The following is a 22259-nucleotide window of genomic DNA, read 5'->3' on the forward strand; positions in this document are numbered from 1 at the left end:
TAGAACCTTTATTTTAGTGGAATAATCATATGTGATATTTGTAATACCGAGATTAAGTAGGGTTATGGTAGTGGACCATTTTACCCGTAAACTTTAAGTTTGCTTAAGGGTGAAGCAAGGGCAAAAATGAAATTTTTGCCATATGCTTTTAGTTTATTTTGATGGATTTTTTGTAGAATAATTTATTAAGTTCTGAACCCAATTAGTTGAATAAGACAAATAAGGAGTAGATAATTTTCTCATCCAAAAAATAAGAAAAATCAATTAACCACTTCCTTTCTCTCTCTCTTTCTTTCGACCCTAGGAAACCAAGGAGCTCAGCCATTTGTTTCTTCACCTAATTCCCAAGGAATTCAGCAAGAAATCAATGGAGTTAGACTAGAATCAAGTTAAGCCTTAGAAACCCTTGTTCTTTGAGTTTTGGAAGCTTAATTGGGTTGTTTTTGATGGTTGTGGGAGGTGTTGAGCAAGAACTCAAACTTGACTCAACAATGGTAGATTTTATAATTCTGAGTTATATAATTGTGTTCACTGCTTGGAATATGTTTATTGGACCTCTATTAAGTGTTCTTGAGAGTTTTGAAAGATTTTGGGGTCGATTTGTGGTTGTATGGAGACTTTTTATTTTCCTGCAGCAGAAAACGGTATTTTTACTGGCAGATTACCTAGAAAAATAGTGTGTCGTTTTTAGAGAAACGGCCTACCATTTTTCAAGAAATTTTGCATTCTCATTTTTTTTCGTGTGTTCCTTGATATTTAGGGTATTATCATGCTATTTATCGATAGGGAAACTTCTAGTTTTGGGTTTTAGTCCCCGAAAAAGTTTTAGCAAGTTGTTTACCTATTTTGCATATTATATCATAGGACCTCCGTTCAGTGCATGAATTTCTATTCAAGTTGACCGACATACTTGAATTAGGAAATGATGTAAAATTAGCATAAGATATGTATATGTATATGTGTACGTGTATTATAATTAAGCATTTTGTATTTATGATTTGTATACTACTAACACTAGTACGGTTGTGGTACGGAGTGTATTGATACAGTATATGATGTTCAAAGGGTATGACATAGTGTTACCAACACTAGTACCAGACGAGTACGTAGTGCATGTGGTACAGTACTCAGTGGTACTCGAGGTACGGTTCAGCCCTACCAACACTATTATGGGACGAGTAGTTAGTGCATGCGGTACAAGGACCGTACTTTTGTTAGGAACATTCTTGATGTATCTGAAGCCTTATAAATAGGTGTATGGGCGCTTAGATACAAGTCAGTATTATGTTATACGTTTTGTGCTTTTCTTATTGAGTTTTTTGACTCATAAATATGTTTGCATTAGGGGTGAAATCGGTCGGTTATGGTCGGTTTTTACAATTTTATAACCGACCGTTTAGAAATTATAACCGTATAAAACTGATCGTACAGTTTTTGGCAATTTTCGATTTGGCAGTTTTTGGCGGTTTTTGGCAGTTTTGACGGTTTTTTGGTTCAATTTTTTTTTTTTATTACAAAAACCTAAACCGACCGCCATGTCAAAAAAACTGAAACCGAAATCGACCGCCAAATTCGGTGATGACGTGGAACCGAAAATTCGGTTACGGTCTGGTCGGTTTGATGGTCGGTTTCAATTTTTCGGTTTTTATGAACACCCCTAGTTTGCATGTGTAGGTAAAGGAAAGGTGAAGGCTAAGCACCAGTGTGTCCAGAGCTCGAGAATGGTTGTACATATCAGTATCAAGATGGTTAGATCTAGAGAGTTCGATCTTGGGACAACTTAGACCTTTATTTTGTAGTCGCGGAGCGACATATTTATAAAATATATTTTGAATATGATTGTAAATTTGAAAGACGGGATCCTAATTTTATGTATTTATAAAAGTTTAAAGTTTAATTAAAAAGTTTAAATTTGACACAATTTTTGAAAAATTCTTTGATTAGAAAAGGCGTGCACAGTAAGTAAAAAATTACTGTAGTGTGCTTAAGCAATTAGAGCGTTGCAGATATTTATTTAAATAATTAAATGTGATTTAGTTAATGGGGATTTAACTACTATAGATAGAAACTTAATTTGAGAAATTAGAAGAAGCTTTTCATACTAGAATTTTCGAAATTCACTGTGAGAAAAGGAAAATTGTTTTTCTCTCTCAAATAGTTCTTGCTCTTCTGTTGAGAATTAATTAAGAACATATTATACACTTTATCCTAATAGCCCACACTATTCCTTGCGTGTGGTGGATCAATTTGGAAGACTACGGTGTGAGTTTCTAATCAACAAAAATGATGCAACTTACGAGAAGTTTTGAGGATACCCTGATAGTCATTTAGATGTATATATTATTTTCATGTATTTTATGTTTAGTTTAAATGTATACACATCTAGAGATTCATTGGGCTATGGTACAATGATAATCAGATAATACGAATTCTTCCGCTACGTACTAAATTTAGTACCATAAAACCAATATTTGGATCCCGCCAAGTTGTTTCCAATTTACTATCTTTCAGTATTCTATACCATGAAGACATGAAGAATCCAAGTCCAAGGTTCAGAAGTTGAAAATACACGAAATAGCATCCCAAAAGTCAACTCGTGCGCCTAGGGTTTCACTTAGCGCCCAAGTTGACATTCCTACTAGGGTTTCAGTTTCTGGTAGTGTCTTAGTGCAAATGGATCAAACTTTGTACTGGGACATGAATTAGACATGTCACGAACATATATGAGGCATCAGAGTCAAATTTAGAGCACTTTCATTTTTAAGCACCCGAAGCACTAGATGCCCTAGGCACCCAACGCCCAGGTTGACATATTGTTAACCTCGGGCGCTTCTAATCATAAAACTGAAGAAATATCTTGAGAATTTTCTTTGTCTCATCCAAAACGTGGAAAAAAGTGCTTTCGGGGGGGTGAAATAGATCAACACCATCTTCGTGAATTGGTGAACGACTTCACTAGAATAAAGAAATTGACTAATTGATGTCATAATATCACTTAGGCATAAAAAAATACATCCCCAATAGGTTTTTCCACTCACCTAGTGTCCAGGTTGGCATCATATGCCAACCTAGGCGATGGATTTCAATTTGCGCGTTGGTATCAAAGCACCCTTCAGTAAAATAGTCATAACTCACTCAATATTGATTCGATTAACGCGATTCAACTTGCATTTTGAAGCTATTTTAATGCTATATCAAGTCATGTCTCGTAGTCCAATTGCAATTCTGAAGGTATCAAGTCCAAATCTCATCCTCAAGAGAGTTACGAATTTCAACTACAACTTACCTGAAAACGGGTTTCACAGACACGACTCAAGCTCCAAAAATTGACGATCGACCTCCAGAGTCAATTCTACCGTTAGATCATCATCATTGGTCAAAAATAGCTTAAATGTATTTTTTCATATTTTTTAAATATTTTATTATTATTTTAATAGGAGATTCTTCCGTATAAAAGGAGAGCTCCTTGAGCTCATTTTTCACATTCAGAATGTGCCCATAAGGTTAGAGCATCTCTCTCTAGTTTTTCCAAGGCCGGCCTTAGGCTAAGACAGGTTAGGCCTGCGCCTAGGACCCACTCATTTTAGGAGCCCAAATAAAATATACCTTTTAAAAAATATACATATTTTATATTTTTTAATCATTTTTAAAAGTACTATTTATGTTTATAGTAAAGGCCAAATTTTTTCCCTATGGCCCGTTTCAACTCAGGACCTGCCCTGAGTTTTTCCTTCTCTAAAAATTGAGAGATTTCACACTTAGTCAATTCTCTTATAATTCTTGTGCGAAATAAAAATTCGAAGTAGGCGTAGCTCCATTACCATCGCGACAAGGGGAGTGAACTACTATAAATTATGTGTCTCTCTATTTAATCTAATCATCTCTTATTTCATCTTGGAATCTAGCAAGCGAGTCTTGACCACCTTTTAACGCCAATAATAATCTTCCTCGAGGGAGGTTATGTTACTTTTTGTTGTTATTCTTGAAAGAGTTGATTCTCAGGCTTAATCGTATTAACATCATCATTCGAGTGGACTTAGCCTTGACCTTCCAAGACAAGGTGTTCGGGTTGGAACTGTACTTAACTATTTTCATTCTAGATGGGCATGTTGCGTGTTGGATTTTCAAGAATAAGCCACATGTCATTTAGGTCAAAATACCGACAAAATTTTAAATTCCCATTAATTTAATTTTTGTTGTATAAAATTATCATATTTTATGACGTTATTTTTTTTTAATATTGGCAGCAAAACTACCTGAACTTTATATTTTTTTAACACTTAACCACACAAAATGATTTGTTGACGGCAAAACCTACCAAACCCACCTTTCGTTTTACTCTTTACACTTTCATCCAAAAGTCTCAGTTAAGTGCCAAGGTAGACTACCCACGTGTACACATGAAAAATTTTTAGTGGTGCATATAATTTTAATTTTAAATATAATAAAAATTATTTTAAAATTTCAAACAAATAATTTAGAAAAATAAAAAAAAAAAATAGAAAACATTTTCTTCTTCTTCTTCCCCTTCCCCAGCCCCGACAGTGCCCACCCCTCCCGCCCCGACAGTGCCTAGTATCCTTCCCCAACCCCGACAGTGCCCGCTCGATCCCCAAACATGCGACGTCCTCTCCCTTCCCAGACCTGTGACGCCTGCTTCTTCCCCAACCCCGATGATGCACACTTCTTCCCCAACCTCGACGATGTCTGCTTCTTCCCTAGCTCTGACGATACTTTGAGTCGAACTTGTGGTAAATCACGTTCTCTCACTCTTAATCACAATATTGCACATCTCAAATCTCAAATCTGAGATTCAACAAAAAAAAAAAAAAATCAGATTTGAGATTTATTTTGTTTTATTTTTCAGCTGTTTCGAGATCTCTCTTCAATGGCCCTTGATTTATTTTTCGGTGGTGTGGTTATGGTAGTTTAGAGAAAATATTTGTGGTGGTGGTAATGGTAGTGATTGTGGTGTGGTGGTAGTGGTGACAATGATAATGGTTGTGATGGTGGTGGTGTTAATGGAGGTGGTATGATGGTGGTAGTGTTAATGGAGGTGGTGTGGTGGTGGTTGTGGGATGAAGAAGGATTAGGGTTATTAATTGGGTACTTCAAAAGAAGAAGAAGAAAAAAGAAAAGGAAAGAAAAGAAAAAAAATGTTTTCTATTTCTTTTTTTTATTTTTGTGAAATTTTAAAATAACTTTTATTATATTTAAAATTAAAATTACGTGGACCACTAAATTTTTTATGTGTACACTTATGTACATGTGGATAGTCCACCGTGGTACTTAATTGACATTTTTGAATGGAAGTGTAAAGAGCAAAATGGAATGTGAGTTTGGTAAGTTTTGCGGTCAAAAAGTCAATTTATGTAGTTAAGTGTTAAAAAAAATAAACGGGTGGTTTTGCCGTCAATATTCTTTTTGTTAATTATGTTTATTTTCCTTACATTTTCGTTAATTCTCTATATTTAATTTAAGGAATGTTATATTTGGATCCCATAAAATTATAAGTAACACTCTAATATTTTTAAAAAATAACTTTTAATTTTTAAAAAGCACTCTTAAAATGTTTATTTTTTTTCACATTATTTTGTATTAAATTTAATAAATATATAATTAGAATTATTTCATGGAAAATACAAATTGATACTTTATTTATAAAAATACATTCATAAAGTGTGGACAACATTTATACATTTTATGTGCTTTGAATAACTAAAATACTTTTGACACTATCACTTAAGCAATCAAATGATGGTTGCTGAGTGGTTGGCCGAAGGTTGCATTTGACGAAGGTTGCTCGGTAGTTGGCCGAAGGTTGCATCAAACGAAGATTTCAATTAGACGAAAGTTGCTCAGTGGTTGGCCGAAGGTTACATTAGATGAAATAACTGTTGGTAAAATATTTATGCAACTATAATGCAAATGTTATGAAACATTAAAAATCAGAACAGTGTTTCCACGTACGTAATTTTATCTACATGTCTCTTAATGATTTAATATGAACAAGTTCACCATTAGAAATTTTGAAAACAACGAAAAATACATCAGGATAAATATTTTATTATAGTATTGATATAATTTTTTTTTTGATTATACTTGAATTGGATTGTTTCAACTTTTTGAGATCTGTATTTCATGGATCTAAAAATTAAAGTCAAGACATTAGTTTTATGTAAATTAAACTGGATTTTCGGTTGAATTTTAGTTTCGTAATATTTTTTCTACATTTTTTTTTTTTTTTTATAAATTCAAAACAGTGCCTGTTTTGATTGATTTTGGTCGCCTTTTCAGGTGAAGTCGCCGGAATTAATGGTAGTTTTTTTTCTAGTTGAATTTTCGTTTTAATTGCGTTGGATTGCTACGTGGTTTCACGATGGTTGCTCAGAAAGTATAAATCCTGGGTTGAAAGTGTGTGTAGGTGGTATTTGTGTAATTTTTTTTTATTTGGGTTGTATATTTATTTGGATAGCTGAAAATATTTTTGGGATATTATTACTTCAAATAGAGTAATGGTAGATCCAATAAAGAAGGACGGAAGTTTTGCTTATTTTTTTTTTCTTTTCTTAATGTAAACTAAAATTAAAATAAAAATTAATTATGTAGAAAAAAATACATATATAATCTTTCCAAATAAATAAATATAATTACATTTTCATATTATATTGTTTCAATATTTTCTTTTACTTTTGTTTTTTTGAACATATTTTCTTTTACCTTTACGTGAATGAAATTCTCAGTCCGACAGTTAAATATGTTATTTTTATAAATTTTTTAGGTTCAAATCAAATTTTTTTTTTTTTTTTTAAGACCAAATCAAAGTTCTTTAATTTAAAATAAGTCAACAAATTTAAAATAAAAATGACTAGTATATAATATATCGCGCGATATGCTGGTGCCACGTGCAAGTATTAAATATATCGTGCCCATTTTTCGTGGAGCGGTGATGGTGGGCCCTGTTCCTCTAATTGCCAGCCCATACTCTTACGCTATCTCTAGCCGCGTCAAGTTAAATTTCAAGTGGGCCCAACTAATATTTTTGGTAGTAACTGGGATAATGAGACGAACCTAGTAGACCATACCTTTTTCTAAATTTGTTTCCGTAGGAAGATTCTTCATCTCATATTCTTTAAAGTTAACAAAAGTTTAGGACAAATATACCCTTTTGCTTATGCTATTAGTTTCTCCGAATGATTAATAACACAGGGTTAACATAGTAATTTCATACATAATTTCAAACGGACCGGCGGATGTTACGATATGAGACATACTCATTGCTTTAAACCCCAACGCGGACTATTAGTTGCCTTTCCAAATAAATATATATTTTAATGAACATATATATATAAAGAGGGAGATTTTTTTAAAGGATTTTTTTCAATAAAAAAATCTCTTAAATTTCATAAGAATCCTAAAAAAAAATCCTTTAAAAAAATTATTAGTATTTGACTTTGTTGAATTATATTAAGGCACTAAACTATTTAATGAGAAAGCGAGGGATTGAAAAGAAAAGAGAAGAAAAACAAAACAAAGTTACTTTTTTGAAACCATTCTTCGCTTGGAGCGTACTAACTTACCTTTTACCTTCAACAATTCCAAAATATTTTCCCGGAAAAACTTCACTAACTCTACAAAACGTCAGTTTGGTAACTGAGAAATTCGCAGCTCTCTCCACTCAGTTGGATCAGCCACTCCTCTTTCTCTCCTGTAAGCTTTTTCTTCTGTTCTTCAAATGAAAATCTCTTTCATCTTTCAGTATTTGAATTTTGACTTAATGCTTATATTTATATATCCAGTTTATATTATGATGAAATCGTTTATGTTTTCCTTATCCATAACCAAAATTCAATTCCAAGATTTGTATAACTTTCATTTCGTGTCAATTGAGTAACGTAAATCTGTTTCGTAAGTTTTTCTTCTGTTAATTCGTTTTTAAAAAATCAGCTCATCTTAACGGTTAATGATATCACATAATGATCTTCTTTCTTGATCGAACCATAATTACTATTTATATTCATCGATTCGACCATATCATGATTTGAAGCTGTAGTATGATTTTTTTTTTTGAAGAAATTTTTTGGAGAAATTAAAATTCACGTATGATTATTTTAAGTTTGAACAGAGGATTAAAAAGGGGTGGTTGGAATAGCTGGACCTCTGTACGAGACAGTCTGTAAATTTGGGTTTAGTCAATTTTCCTCTGATTCATACAGATCATTTTGTGCAACGTAATTCACGCGCTCATTTTATGATTATTTTAATTTATGTCAATTTTTGGGCCTAGAAAGGCCTAGGGATTTTTGGGCCTGATTAGCTTCAATGTACAATGGGGGCAGTTTCACTTCTCTGAGAACCAGCCAGTGCATGCAAGTCAGATGTAAATTCTAACATCATATCGATTCGTTTTATTGTACTTATATGGATAAAATTTGTTCTGACTTTATACAGTTGAGTTTTAACTTTTTTATGTTATAAGAACGTAAGGGGAAGATAGAAAAAAAATATTTCCATGGGTCATTCTTATATGATGTATTGTAATTGAATTGCAGATTATATTGTTAACTACAAGGTTGAGGATTTCCAATTAAAGTTTCAATTTCAACCAGAGTAGTAGCTAAATGGCTACTTCCTTGGTAAGTAATGCCATCTCACCTTTTACTTTTGCTTTTGCATGAGCCATTGGTCAGCTGATGGATTTCTTAGGGATTTCAGAGGAAGTTAGGAATATTTGTTCATTATTTTATTTCATTTTATTTTGGTGAAAAGAAAATAATAGTATTTTCTTTCTTCATGTGCAATTTTATTTTGATCTGTCTATGTGGTAACTACATATATTTTATTATGATGTCTTTTTGTAAATTACATGAATCATGCATGCCATATGTTATGTGTTACTCATTATTAGTTTTCAGATACTAGCATGAAAAACTCTCAGAGAAGTTAAATTTTAAAAATAATTTACACCCAACAATGTATGCAGTTGAATGAGTAGGTTTTACCTGGGCTCCTTGAAAGAAGTACTTTTCCACCTCCCTTAATTATTTGTGTTTCAGTTGAGCATGTGAAATTGAGAATTTTTCTCTGTTGGGTAGGAAAATTATTAATAGCGTTGCTTGGTTATTGTTTCAGGTTCACTCCAACAAAATCATGAAAAGGCTAGAATCAAAGAAGTCCCATTCCTGGTGGTGGGATAGCCACATTAATTCTAAAAATTCTAAATGGCTCTTTGAGAATCTTGAAGGTGAGCACAACTGAACATGTCTAATAGTGTTTTTTTAACCTAATGTATCTCATATATATTTATCTTTTAGTTTTCTATTGCAATTTTTGGGTCACATAGCTTTGTTGCCTATAATGCTGTTTCATTTGAGAGATAACAATTCTTGTCGATAAGAGACTTATTCTAAAACGACATTTGTTAATTGTTCCCTAAAATCTAGGTTTTTTTTTTTGTTCCGGTAACACAGGCCTTTGTTTCTTATTCTAAATGAGGCAAATGTCAAAACGTCTAATCTTTGGATAATTTTAGCCTTTCTTCTGTTCATCATCTAGTGATGTAGGATGCTTTAAATTCCCCACTTTCCAAATGTTGGGACACAATAAACCATGCAAGATTGATAGATTGATTCATTGATTTGAATCAAAAATTAAAATAATAAAAGAAATATTTAAGTTGAGAGTCATGATTTCTTTGCACCAAATGATGAACAAGAAAATGACAGTACGATCCTTGATTTCAGAGATGGACAAGAGTGTGAAACGGATGTTGAAGCTTATTGAGGAAGATGGTGATTCATTTGCAAAGAAAGCTGAGATGTATTACCAAAAGCGGCCAGAATTAGTTTCTCATGTTGAGGAGTTCTATCGCATGTACCGATCACTAGCTGAACGTTATGATCATGTGACAGGAGAATTGAAGAAGAACATTCCCTCTGATCTCCAATCCCAGAGCTCTACAATGTCTGATAATGGCACTGACCTGACTGCTGCCTGGCCCTCTCCTGATTTAAAGGTAGGACGCCGAAAATCTACTACACGAGCAGCTGGTTTTGATTTCTTTCTTGGTTCGGGTGGAAACTCTGATAATTACCAGAGAGAAGGAGATGAATCATCTACTTTGACAGATTCTGAAGCAGAATCTGATGATTCCTCGGTCAACAATTATTCTGGACTTTTTGGAAATGTTGCTGGTGGTGATCAAGTGCTTCAAAGAAGGATATTCGAGCTGGAAAATGAGCTTCGCGAAGTGAAACTGAAGCTCCGGCTCCAAGAGGAAGACAACGCAGATAGCAGCAGCTCATCAAGGGGATATAAAAGTGAGTACTCTGAAGATTCATATGCTAGAATTGCTGGATACGAGCAAGAGTTGAGGTTTGCAAATGAGAAAATACATAACTCAGAAGAAGAGATTTCTAGATTGAAGATTGAACTCCAAAAGTGCATGTCATCTGAGATTGATTTATCTTTGCCCGAATCATCAGAACAGAAAGAGGTTGAAACACGTGAGATGGAGTTAGAGGAACAAGAAGAATTGATGTGTGAAGAAAATAGTGGTTTGGAAGAAGATGTTAGCTCAGACAGCAAGATTCAGGCTTTGGAGAAAGAGCTGAGAATCACAAAAAGCAAGCTTCAAGTTTCAGAGAATGAAATCACTAGTTTGAGATATGAACTTGAAAGAAATAAATCATCTGAAAAGATTTTGCAGAATCAGCTTCAACTGGCCCAGAAAGATATCGCTACATTGAAATCCACACTCAGCGTTGAAAAAAGAGAGGTTTTGAAGCTGAAGGAAAGAGTTTCGAGGCTAAAGAGTAGTTTGTCCGACCGTGATCATGAGGCTAGGGATTTGAAACAAGCAGTGTCCGATGCTGAGCAGAAGATTTTTCCTGAAAAAGCACAAGTGAAGGCCGAAATATCTAAATTGCTTGAGGAACGTGTTCGATTTGAACAACAGCTTAAGGATATAGAAAATCAAGGACGGTGTTTAGAGGAGGAGATTAGAAAGATCAAGGCCGAGAAGTCAGAAATGGAGGAGAGACTAAATGGTGTAATTGAGAAGCTGAAGGCAGAAATGTTAGAGAGAGATAACACCATTAAAACTATGAATAAGAGCATTGATTCTCTGAAAGTTGAAACTGATGATTTAAATTCAAGAGTTTTGACACTTAAAGCAGATGTTAGCTCTAGAGATGATCAGGTAGATCAATTGAACAAACAATTGGTCGAATCACAGAACGAGCGAAGAGAGCTGATTGCCGAAGCTGAAGCAGTACAGAAACTAGTAAAGGAGCTGAATTCAAGAACTCAGGAACTAGAAGATGAAGTTGAGAGGCAAAGGGTGGTAATTTCAGAAGGAGCAGAAGAAAAAAGAGAGGCCATAAGGCAGCTATGCTTCTGTATCGAACATTACAGGAATGGATACGAAAGGCTTCGGGAGGCTTTTGGAGGACACAAGCGAGTCGGTGTTTTGGCATCGTAAATCATTTGTACAATATAGTTTTTGAGAGTGCTTACCTAGCTATCGGGTTGAGCTTTATGACAGACAGTCTCGTTTGTGCCAATATAAACGTTTGGTTTCTTTTACTTAAAGCATATGTCAATATAGTATGCAAGATGTAAAAGTACCCCCCTTCTTGGGGACCATTTGATTTTGAGTCTGAGAAAGTGTAGAACAAAGATAGGAAAAGCTTGTGTAATTTATTCAGTTAAATTGTTAATGCCTTAATCCTGGCCTAAATGTAAAAGTTTGATTAGCTGCACCAGTGATTGTGCTTGTGTTTGCAGTTTACTATAAGTTCCCAACTCCCAACCCAACAAATTTTTCTGAGTATTGCTATTAAGCACTCTATAAATTAAATACTTAGCGATTTTTTATAGGGTTATTTGCGGCAAAACCCCCTATAGTGGACAGGTTTTTGCAACTAACCCCCTAATCTAAAATTTTGGTGGTAAAACTACCTAAACCACTAGTCCGTTAGCAGTTAGCCCTTTCCATCCATTTTTGGTTGTTAACTGCCAGGGTGGAATGTCTACGTGGACCCAGTGTACACGTGGCACAATTTAATTGGTCCACATAAATAAATATTTAAAAAAAAAATTACAAAACTATTTAAAAAAATAAAATAAAATAATAATTAAATATTACAATTTTTTTTAAAATTAAAAATAAATAAAATAAAATAAGTTATTATTATTATTTTTTTTTTCTTTTCTTCTTGGATCTCTCTGGTTCATCCACCATCATCACCATAACTATCATTTGCATTATCATCCACAACAGACCACCATCATCACTACAACTGCCCATCTCCATTACCATCCATGATCGATCAACAGCCACAATCTATTCCTTTTATCCAAATCAACACCAAAATAAAATTAAAAAACAATTTCATTTTCATATCTAACCTAAAATACTCAAATCAACTAAATAAAACTCTAATCCCTCATTTACCTTTCTCTCCCCCAGCCACCCACACCGCTGCCTCCCATCACCGACGATCAAAACGAAGGCCACCACTATCCCGCCTCTTTCCGTCGAAGCTCAGCTTGAGAAGAAGGAGAGATTCAGCGAACCCGGCCCAGATCCGACTGACCCCAGTCTAGATCTGACCGGACTCAACCCAGATCTTCCCATATCCAACAGCCACCTGCAAGAAGAAGAAGAACAAATACAGTTAGACGGGCTGGGCGAGAAGAAGAAGAAGAACAGAAAAAGAGATGAAGAAGATGAAGAAGAACAAAAATAGAAAATAATGAAGAAGATGAAGTGGTGGTTTTCGGAGGATGTTGGTGGTGGTGGATGCTGATTATATGAAGAAGATGAAGAAGAAGAAAAATAGAAAATGGTGGTGGTGGTGGTGGTTTCGAAATTGTTGGTCTTCGTGGGTTTGATTAAGGAGGAAGAAGGGGAAGAAGTGGTGGTGGTGGTGAGTTTCGGTAAAACCAAAATGGGGTTGATGGGTTTGACTAAGGAAGAAGAAGGGAAAGAAGAACCAGTGTTTTAGGAGAAGAAGAAGAAGAACGTGAGAGAGGGTGAAAGAAATGGGTTTGATTAAGGAGGGTTTTTTTTCTTAATTTTTATTTTTTATTTTTTAATTTTTTATAAATAGAAATTTTTTATTTATTTTATTTTTTATTTTTAAAATAATTAATTTTTATTTTTTTAAATATTTATTTACGTGGACCAATAAAATTGTGCCACGTGTACACTGTGTACACGTGGACATTCCACCATGGCAGTTAACAGCCAAAAATGGATGGAAAGGGCTAACTGCTAACGGACTAGTGGTTTAGGTAGTTTTACCACCAAAATTTTAGATTAGGGGGTTAGTTGCAAAAACATGTCCACTTTAGGAGGTTTTGCCGCAAATAACCCTTTTTTATAATAATATCAGGTACCATGAGTATCTTTTACCATTTCTCCATTTTATTTTGAATAATAATCTTTCATTATTGTCTTTCTCTTTTCACATTTTAAGGCCTCAATAATACCTCAAAACAAATATAAATGAAGTAACAAAAACTATAAATTCGCGCCAGGTAGGGGTCGAACCTACGACTTTCTGCTTAGGAAACAGACGCTCTATCCACTGAGCTACAGGCGCTTCTTGATCAAACTAACTACAAAGTACTAATAATTCAACCATTTTTCAAAATATAGAGTCATCCAAAATAGTGTCCTTGGGGTTCATTTTGATTTTTGAGGTTGTTCAGTCTTTGGTTTTATAAATAACTACATTTAACAATTTTTTTTTTTTTTCATATATATTGCTAAAAAAGAAAATCTTGTGTGCACACAAAATATAAACTAAACATATCCCACACATGACAAGTTTTTCAACTAAAGATGATTTTTTTTTTATTGAAATTTTTTTCTATATTTTAGAGCATCAATAATGGAGTCATTTTTAGTATTGCTTAAATGACCAATTGTCAGCTCTTATCCAATCAAAATATTTTCATTTAGAAAAGAAAAAGAAAAAGAATAGAACCGTAACTTGCCCTTATTATCATTACTCTTATTTTCTACATTTTGATACCTCTTTCTAATCTCACATTATCTTCTTTTTCTTCTTCTTTTCTCATTAGCTTATATTTAAAAATAAATAAAAATAAAATAGTATATATAATACAAAGAAAGAAAATAGAAAATCGAAGACAAATAGAAAAGGTACATGTAAAATAAAATAAAATTATGATTTTAGTAATGTGCTTTGAAGAATAGATCTAACCATGCTAGAAAATTGCAATATGACATGAATATTGAAAAAGAACAATAACCTCAATTGATTTGAATGATATTAATGTATGTGACACAGCAAACATGTCTAAGTGTTTGTTCAATGAACATATTATTCTTACTTGAACTACTTAATGTCCAATAAGGGATTAAAATGAAATGCATAACATGTTTATTGAAGTAGACAAAAATCTCCACTGTCAACAGAATGAACCTTATCATGACTGTAATAGTCTCTATAGTTGGATCTAAATCACTGGCCTTCAGTTGCAGTTTTCTCAAAAAATGTCTTCTTCAACCAATCAAATGGCTGTTACATGTTATTAAAAAGAATTAGGATAAGTAATTAAGACAAAAAGGTCAGCATAAAAAAAGAAACAGCTAAAATGGAAAAAAAAAAAAAAAGAAGCAAATTCATGTGCAAAAATTGGGAAAATGTTATACATAGAAAAATCTCATTTTGTTCAAACTAAATAAGAATCCAAGAAGAAAAGGCACGATTCAGAAATACTAAACAAAACTAATGCAGGTTCTAAGAGTATACTAAACTTCTTATAATTGATTATTTTACCATGAGAAAATTAAGATCTTCCATGAATATAACTATTACCAAGCTTGGACAAGAATTGAAAATTTGAAATGATGGTTAAGTGGTTCATTATTTATTCTTTTTCAGATAATAGGATCTCTGTCTATCCTGGCAATGTATGGAACCAAACAATTATAACAATTGGTAAGTTTAGAACCCAGATGATAAAAAGAATCTAGTAATTAGTTTGAAGCACAAGTTCTATATTAAATCTAATTAGCTTATATACACAATTTTAGTGGTGAAATTCATTAAAATCTAAAATCCATAATAACAAAAATTAATTATCAAGCCACGTACCTAAGATTGAAAGCTTAACGTTTCTAATTTTGAGGTCTCAATAATCCATTTACGGTTACAAAATCAAATTAAGAATTCCACTAATATAAATTTTTAAAAAACCATTCTTTTCTTTCACCAAGCTTTTGCTAAGAAACAAATCAAAATCAGGTTTATTGGGTTTGTGAAGGGAAAACCAAGAATTAAATTGCACAATTTGGTAACGCGTAGTTTTGTGTTTGGTGGTCAAGAAAATTAAAATTTAGGTTTGACATGAAGTGGGAAAACAGAGAGAGAGTGGGAAACCTGGACGAGCCAAAGTGCGCCGGTGGTGGCGGCAACACCCCACATGGCGGCTGACTGAAATTGTGTGGACTGAGGCCGGAGAAACTTGGTGAATACTGTGGATCCCGATGCAATCCCTCCACCCGCCATTTCAGAATCAACACAAACGCCTTACAAAAACAAAATCAGAAGGAAATTATGAGATGGAATGGAGCTCAGATGCACAATTCCCAAATCGCAAATTCTTACATACTTGCACGGTAAGGTCTTTTATCCTTTACCTCATCCTATTATTATTATTATTATTATTATTATTATTATTATTAGGCTAATTAAGATTTTTAGCCCTTAAATTTTGACATGTACCAAATCATGCCCTCTGAACTTTTAAGGTCATTGAAAATGCCCCTGAACTATTGAGATTGTTGGATTTAGGGATATTTTTCTAATTTTAGTAAAAAAGTCTAACATGGATGAAAGTTCATGAGGCATAATTTAGTGCATGTCAAAATTCGAAGGGCATGATTTGGTAGATATCAAAATCTAGGGAACATGGTTTAGTACATAAACAATCATTGAAATAGTAAAATTGAATAAAATTACACAAAAGTCCTTAAATCTAACAATCTCAATAGTTCAGGGGCATTTTCAATGGCCTTAAAAGTTCAGGGGGCATGATTTGGTATATGTCAAAGTTCAGGGGGCAAAAATCCTAATTAGTCTTATTATTATTATAATTAGGAGCTTTTTCATTTTTATACTTCAAAATCGTTTTTTTTTTTTTTTTGCATTTTTACAGAATTCTACATAGAAATCCCTATTGCATCTAGCGCTGCAACCTAAATCGTAACAAAATAAAATCGTATATCCTTGTGTCTTTTCAGGGACGACATGTCCAACGAGGCTTGTATCTTTCATAGGTTTCTATCCCTCATTGGTCGATAATAAAACCCAAAAATTTCCATATTTCAGCCTAAAATTGCACTTCTTTTGATTTAGCTTCATTCTGTATTTTTGCATGACCTCAAAGCATTCATTGAGGTCAGTTGTGTGACCCTTGGTAGTCTTGAATTTTACCAACATGTCGTCTACGTAGACTTTCATGTTGCGACCTAACAGATTCCGAAACATCTGGTTTACTAACCTCTAGTATGTAGCTCTAGCATTCTTCAGCTCGAATGGCATGACCAAATACCAGTATACTCCATTGTCGGTACGGAAGCTCGTGTACTCTTGGTACGCAATGTGCATTTTAATCTGGTTATATACAGAGTAGGCATCCATTTGGTCTATTCTTGACAAAGGAAAACAATCTTTGAACACACTTTATTCAAATCAGTGAAATCTATGCAAATTTTCTAGCTCCTGGTTGGCTTTGGGACTAAGACTGGATTCACGTACCACTTCGAGTTTATAGGATCCAAAAGACGTCTTTTTTGCTGCATTACGGGGATGTCCAGATTCATATTCAATACGTGGAAGATTTCTTTTGGATCGATAATTGCCATATCTTTGTGACACTAGGAAAATACATCTGGGAACTCTCAAAGAGTGCTGCCAATTTTCTCAAATTTCTTCCTATATAAACAAGCTTCACCAGCTCCGTGTCACATATTTGAATTTCTTTTGTTTCCTCCATTAGCTCTAGTACTTTTTTTGCACCTACATGCAGATCTAATTTGTCTTCTTCGACCGGGTGGTTCCCGACTGCCAGGATCGACTGCTTTAAGGCTACATTATAACATTTTTTGGCTTCAGCTTGGTATTTGCAGACAGTTCTTACCCTACCGACTGAGTTGGGAACTTGAGACATAGGTGCTGAATTGAGGTTATGACCCCAAACTTCACCAACTCTAGCTGTCCTAAAATATCATTGTAGGCGGTCGAACAGTCAATAACAATGAAGGTGCAATACTTAAAGGTACTTTGTGGAGTATCAGGACACAAGGTGTTGGAAATCAAATTTTTCCCATGGGGATTAGCGAATCTTTGTTGAACCCAATGAGGTCAGAACCACTGGGAGACAGGTCTTGTTTCGTAAGTTCAATGGCAAGGAATGCTTCCTCAAATAATATTTTTACGAAGCTTCCATTATCTATCATGATGCAGGATACTACCTTGTTGGCAATAAGTACTTCGATAACTAATAGATCATGATGTGAGAAACATACAAACTTAGCATTTTCCTCGATAAAAATGATGGGTTAATCCATGAGTCCCAACCTTTGTATAGATAGTTGGGTTACGTACTTCCTATATTTCATCATGATGATCCAACTCGTGTGGGTATCATTTCAACTCATTGCGGGTGCGTCATCTATTTTAGACTTTCTTTTATTAAAAATTAGAAAAAAAATTCTAAAATCCAACAATTTTAATAGTTCAGAAATTTTTTTTAACGATCTTAAAAGTTCAAAATTAAAAATATAATTTGATACGTGTTAAAATTCAATTTAACTATTATCTATATAATTTGTTTTCAAATTATATTGCAGTTACAGAATATATATATAGATGATAGCTAAACTCAATTAAAAGGGTCAAAAGGGAAAAATACTGTTATTATATTTTGCATTAGATTATTAAAAATTAAGTATAGGGATATGTAAAGTTTGCATGTGGAGTAATAATTACTACTATTATTATTAGAAATTAAGGATAAGATGTTACATTTTTTTTGTTATTATTAAATAAAAAAAATAGAAAAACTAATAGAAAAATTTAGAAAATTCTACAAAAAAAAAAAAAAAAAGAATGAAAAAAAAAAAAGTTTAAATTCGTAAAAATATTAAAACAAGCTGTGCTATTTTTGTAATAATTCTCTTTTTTTTGGGTATTTATATATAAAAAAAATCCTGAATGTTTATACGTTGATTAAAATTAGCTTCACCCTAATTATTCATAAACTAAACTCATATATGCCGTATGTATTCACCTTTATTATTTAGCCAATGTTCTATTATTAAGATACTTTATCAGTTTAAAACCTTAACACTAACTGAAAAAAAAAAATCTTTGAGATAATAAAATAGCTTTATGCAACATAAAGAAAAATATCAAACAAGTGTCTAGCCCTTTAATAAAATGTTATATCACTAATATTGGTTGGTTCAATTTAATATCGATGATCCTTTGTCATACATATTTAAAATTATTACTATTATTATTATTATTATTATTATTATTATTATTATTATTATTATTATTATTATTATTATTATTATTATTATTATTATATGTTCAAAGTCACACTTTAATTAACACACCTATTACTTAGTACATGCCCAACTTATATTAACTCTCTAGCTCCATTTTCCAAAGGCAAGAAATCTATTTTTCTCACCCTTTTAATATTTTATTCTTATCAATAATAACACATACACTTTTAATAAAACACATATAACATATGTTGATATATAATTTAACTTGATGATCATCAGAACTTGTTGTTGTACCAGAAAACACCTTTGTTATTATTAGGAGAAGATTCATGATTTGGCTCAATATAGACACACTCCTTAGTCTCTCTCCAAAGAGCTTTAATTATTGGAGTGTCATCAAAAGAGTAGTACTCTCCCAATATGGGTTTGATAGCTTTGGTGGCTTCATTTGCATGATAATGAGGTATTGTTGCGAATAAATGGTGTGCCACATGAGCGTCTGTAAGGTGATGGAAAACCCTATTGAGAATTGATCCATAGTTTCGATCAACTGTTGACAATGCTCCTTTCAACCAATCCCACTCTGACGAGTCATAATGAGGCAATGAAGAGTGAGTATGATTCAGGTATGTGATTATCACAATGATACTATTCCCTATAAATAATGGCATCCCATACACGAACATAATCCAACTCAACCCTTTGGCCGAGCCAAGCTGGTATAACATCAATGCAGTGATGAAAATACTAATATCTGACATCAATATATGAAGCCTTTCACTTTTTGAGTAGAGTGGAGAGTAAGGATCATAATGACATGCGGAACGATCATATGATTTGCCTGTAAGATTGAAACCTAAGTACAAAGGAAAACCAAGGAACACCATAATAGAAAGCTGCAGGGCTCTTCCTAGTGGATTGTCCAAGTAGTGTTTGTAGAGCCATGCTATTTGAGATTTTGGGACTGGAACAAACAGTTGATCATGTTCAAGGGAGCCGATGTTGGAATGATGGCGACGATGACTATACTTACAAGAGAAGTATGGGAAGAGAAGAGCGGAGTGGAGGACAAAGCCAACGGTGTCATCCACCCATTGGTGGTCACTGAAAGCTTGGTGACCACAATCATGACCAAGGACCCAAATACCAGCAAAAATGCTGCCTTGGAAGATCCAATAAAGTGGCCAAGCTAAGTATTGGAGCGGGTGTGGGAGAAGATGGAAGTAAGAGGTTGCTATGTAGTAGAACAAAAAGGAGAAAAAAAGGTCTTGAAGGACATGAGAGAAGGAACGAAGAAGAGAACGGTTGAAGCAATGGGGTGGAATGGCTTTCTTGAGTTGGCTTAGTGTGAATGGTGGTGTGGTGTGTGGTGCTCGCTCAAGTCTACTATTTTTGCCACCGGCTCCCATTTTTGTTTCTTCAAAAAGATTACAAAGAAAAATAATAATGCAATATTAGTTTTTGAGCTAAGGATGTATATATATAGTATATAAGAATTGGTAGCTATGAAATTGGCACCACACAAAGTGATAGACAAATTTCATAAATTAGAGACAAGAGAAATGTGAATTAAATGCATCAATTATTGAACTCGCCTAATATTGTAATGTCCATTTTGGAAACCTAATATTTTTGAGTTTCAAAAAAAAATTTGAATTTATGGTTGGAAATCTCAAAAATAAAAGGTAAGAGAATATTTAGAGAGTCTTTTTTTAAGGGTTTTTTTCGGTTTTAACTAAAAAAAAAGCAACAATATTACAAAAATACTTCTAGCTGGCCAAATAAACAAATATACAGCCCAAATAAAAAAAATTACGTACACAAATATCACTTACACACACCTTCAACCCAGGATCCATGCTTCCTGGGAAATTATCGCGCAACTATCGTGCAACCATGCAACAATCTAACGCAACCGAAACAAAAAATCAACCAGAAAGAGAACCACCATTAATTCCGGCGACTTCATCTGAGAAGATGACCAGAACCAATCAAAACATTGGTTGTTTTGAATTCATAAAAAAAGTGTAGAAAAACTACTACGAAACTAAAATTCAACCGAAAATTCAGTTTAATTAATTTGCATAAAACTAATGTCTTGACTTCAATTTGTAGATCCATGAAAGGCAGATCTCAAAAAGTTGAACTGGAGCTCCCAAATAATCCAACTCAAGTATAATCCAAAAAAAATTACATCAATACTACAGTAAAATATTTATCCTGGTGTACTTTCGATGTTTTCCACATTTCTAATGGTGAATTTGTTCATATTAAATCATAAAGAGACATGTAGATAGAGTTACGTACGTGAAAACATTGTTCTGATTTTTAATGTTTCACAACAGTTACATTATAGTTGCATAAATATTTTGCTAGCAGTTATTTCTTCTAATGCAACTTTCGGCTAACCATCCAGCAACCACCCAAAAATTTTTGTCTGATGCAACCTTCGGTCAACCACCCTGCAACCATGATCTGATTGAAACCTTCGTCTGATGCAACTACCGCACAACTACGCAGCAACCATTCTACAATCATCGTGTGATTGTGTAAATGATAGTATAATAAGTGATATTTTGGTAATTAAAATCACATAAAAGGTATAAATATTGTCCACACCTTATGGAGATATTTTTGTAAATAAAGTGTCAATTTATATTTTCTATGTAATAATTCCTTTTTTTAATTCAAAACATAGAAAATATATAAAAAAAAATGTTATCTTAATTATGTTTGGTAGGAAAGAAGAAGAGTAAAATAGAAGGAAAGTAAGGATGAAGAATCTACAAAGGATAAAGGATAGAGATGATAGTTATTCTCATGATTTTTGAAATTAGGAGTAAAGGATGAAGCATAGAGAGAAAATTAGTCATTAAAATTATCATAATATCTTTGTTAGTATAAATATTTGTTATTTTTTAAAAGAATAATTTTTATATTTAGTGTATTATTTCTCAAATTTTTCCTAAAACGGAGGATTAGATATTTATAATTTAGAGGGAGAAAGTCTCCTTGAACCTCTCCTCTCCTACCAAACAAAGGACTTTACCTCTTCTAAACTCTCTCCCTCCCTCTCTCCATCTACCTATCCCTACTTCTTACCAAACACAACAGAATGCATAACACTATATTTTTATGTAGAACCTATTTTTTTAAGTTTTCAAAAATATAAAATTATTTTCTAATACTAAACAAATCAACTTTTAGTAACTTTATTACGGTGGAAATTAGAATTGAATATGGGAGCCATAACAACCCAAATAAAAATTACAAACAAGATATATTATATGTAATACCCGGAATTATGAGAAAGGATTAGCAAAACCCCAACTTGATAATTATGTATAATTGAGGAATTATATTATTATATAGTTCAATATATGTGAAATTATATGAATTTTAATATGTTAAGACCCCGTTGGTGAGCCAAGGGCATTTTGGTAATTATGACCCGAGAAGGGTAAATTGATGAAATTAATTTAATTACGTGCTTCTAGAACTATATTATTATATAGTATGCTTGTGTTATCTTTTCAGGTGTGTTCTGACAGGTTTGCGCGGTATAGTCACAACCGGGTATTTCGGGCCGAACTGGGTTCGGGCCCGAAATGCAATTTGAATTGAAATATTTGGAATTTTTTATTTAATAGTGATAATCTGAAATTAATTGGGTTTGAAATGTATATGAAATGACAATTAT

The 22259-nt window shown here is 33.2% G+C and overlaps 2 protein-coding genes, 1 long non-coding RNA gene and 1 other non-coding gene across 9 annotated transcripts; 1 reads left to right on the forward strand and 3 right to left on the reverse strand.

Moving 5' to 3' along the window:
• The first annotated feature begins 7329 nt into the window (after positions 1-7329).
• Positions 7330-11762, forward strand: LOC115721361 (protein NETWORKED 4A). 6 transcript variants are annotated; one of them, XM_061108870.1, is made up of 5 exons: positions 7384-7710; positions 8126-8380; positions 8553-8636; positions 9133-9244; positions 9744-11762. In XM_061108870.1, the coding sequence occupies exons 3-5, from the start codon at positions 8622-8624 to the stop codon at positions 11480-11482; spliced, it is 1866 nt and encodes a 621-aa protein (XP_060964853.1). In that variant the 5' UTR covers positions 7384-7710; positions 8126-8380; positions 8553-8621; the 3' UTR covers positions 11483-11762. The 6 variants fall into 6 exon arrangements, with proteins under 6 accessions (XP_030506503.1, XP_060964853.1, XP_030506505.1 ...); XM_030650645.2 differs by having other exon boundaries at positions 8288-8380; XM_030650644.2 differs by having other exon boundaries at positions 8292-8380.
• On the reverse strand, positions 10871-13076 carry LOC133033850 (uncharacterized). Its single transcript, XR_009685908.1, has 2 exons — positions 12458-13076; positions 10871-12352 (listed from the first exon to the last, which is right to left on the reverse strand). It is a non-coding gene; the product is annotated as an uncharacterized LOC133033850 (long non-coding RNA).
• Positions 13077-13537: 461 nt separating this feature from the next.
• TRNAR-CCU (transfer RNA arginine (anticodon CCU)) lies at positions 13538-13610 on the reverse strand. The gene has a single exon. It is a non-coding gene; the product is annotated as a tRNA-Arg (tRNA).
• A 5002-nt stretch (positions 13611-18612) lies between these two features.
• On the reverse strand, positions 18613-20069 carry LOC115719251 (bifunctional desaturase/conjugase FADX). The gene has a single exon (XM_030648212.2). It carries the CDS (start codon positions 19966-19968, stop codon positions 18835-18837), a length of 1134 nt encoding a protein of 377 aa, XP_030504072.2. The 5' UTR covers positions 19969-20069; the 3' UTR covers positions 18613-18834.
• Positions 20070-22259: the final 2190 nt, after the last annotated feature.

Source organism: Cannabis sativa, chromosome 2 (genome assembly GCF_029168945.1).
Source record: "Cannabis sativa cultivar Pink pepper isolate KNU-18-1 chromosome 2, ASM2916894v1, whole genome shotgun sequence".
Taxonomy (NCBI): domain Eukaryota; kingdom Viridiplantae; phylum Streptophyta; class Magnoliopsida; order Rosales; family Cannabaceae; genus Cannabis; species Cannabis sativa.

What these genes read in the sequence shown, in the direction of transcription:
- LOC115719251 (XM_030648212.2), bottom strand. Translation starts at nt 19,968, where the DNA reads ATGGGAGCCGGTGGCAAAAATAGTAGACTTGAGCGAGCACCACACACC.
- LOC115721361 (XM_061108869.1), top strand. Translation starts at nt 8,988, where the DNA reads ATGAGTAGGTTTTACCTGGGCTCCTTGAAAGAA. An exon ending in ACCTGGGCTCCTTGAAAGAA is followed by an intron (nt 9,021 to 9,132) that starts GTACTTTTCCAC and finishes TTATTGTTTCAG; the next exon opens with GTTCACTCCAACAAAATCAT. An exon ending in GCTCTTTGAGAATCTTGAAG is followed by an intron (nt 9,245 to 9,743) that starts GTGAGCACAACT and finishes CCTTGATTTCAG; the next exon opens with AGATGGACAAGAGTGTGAAA.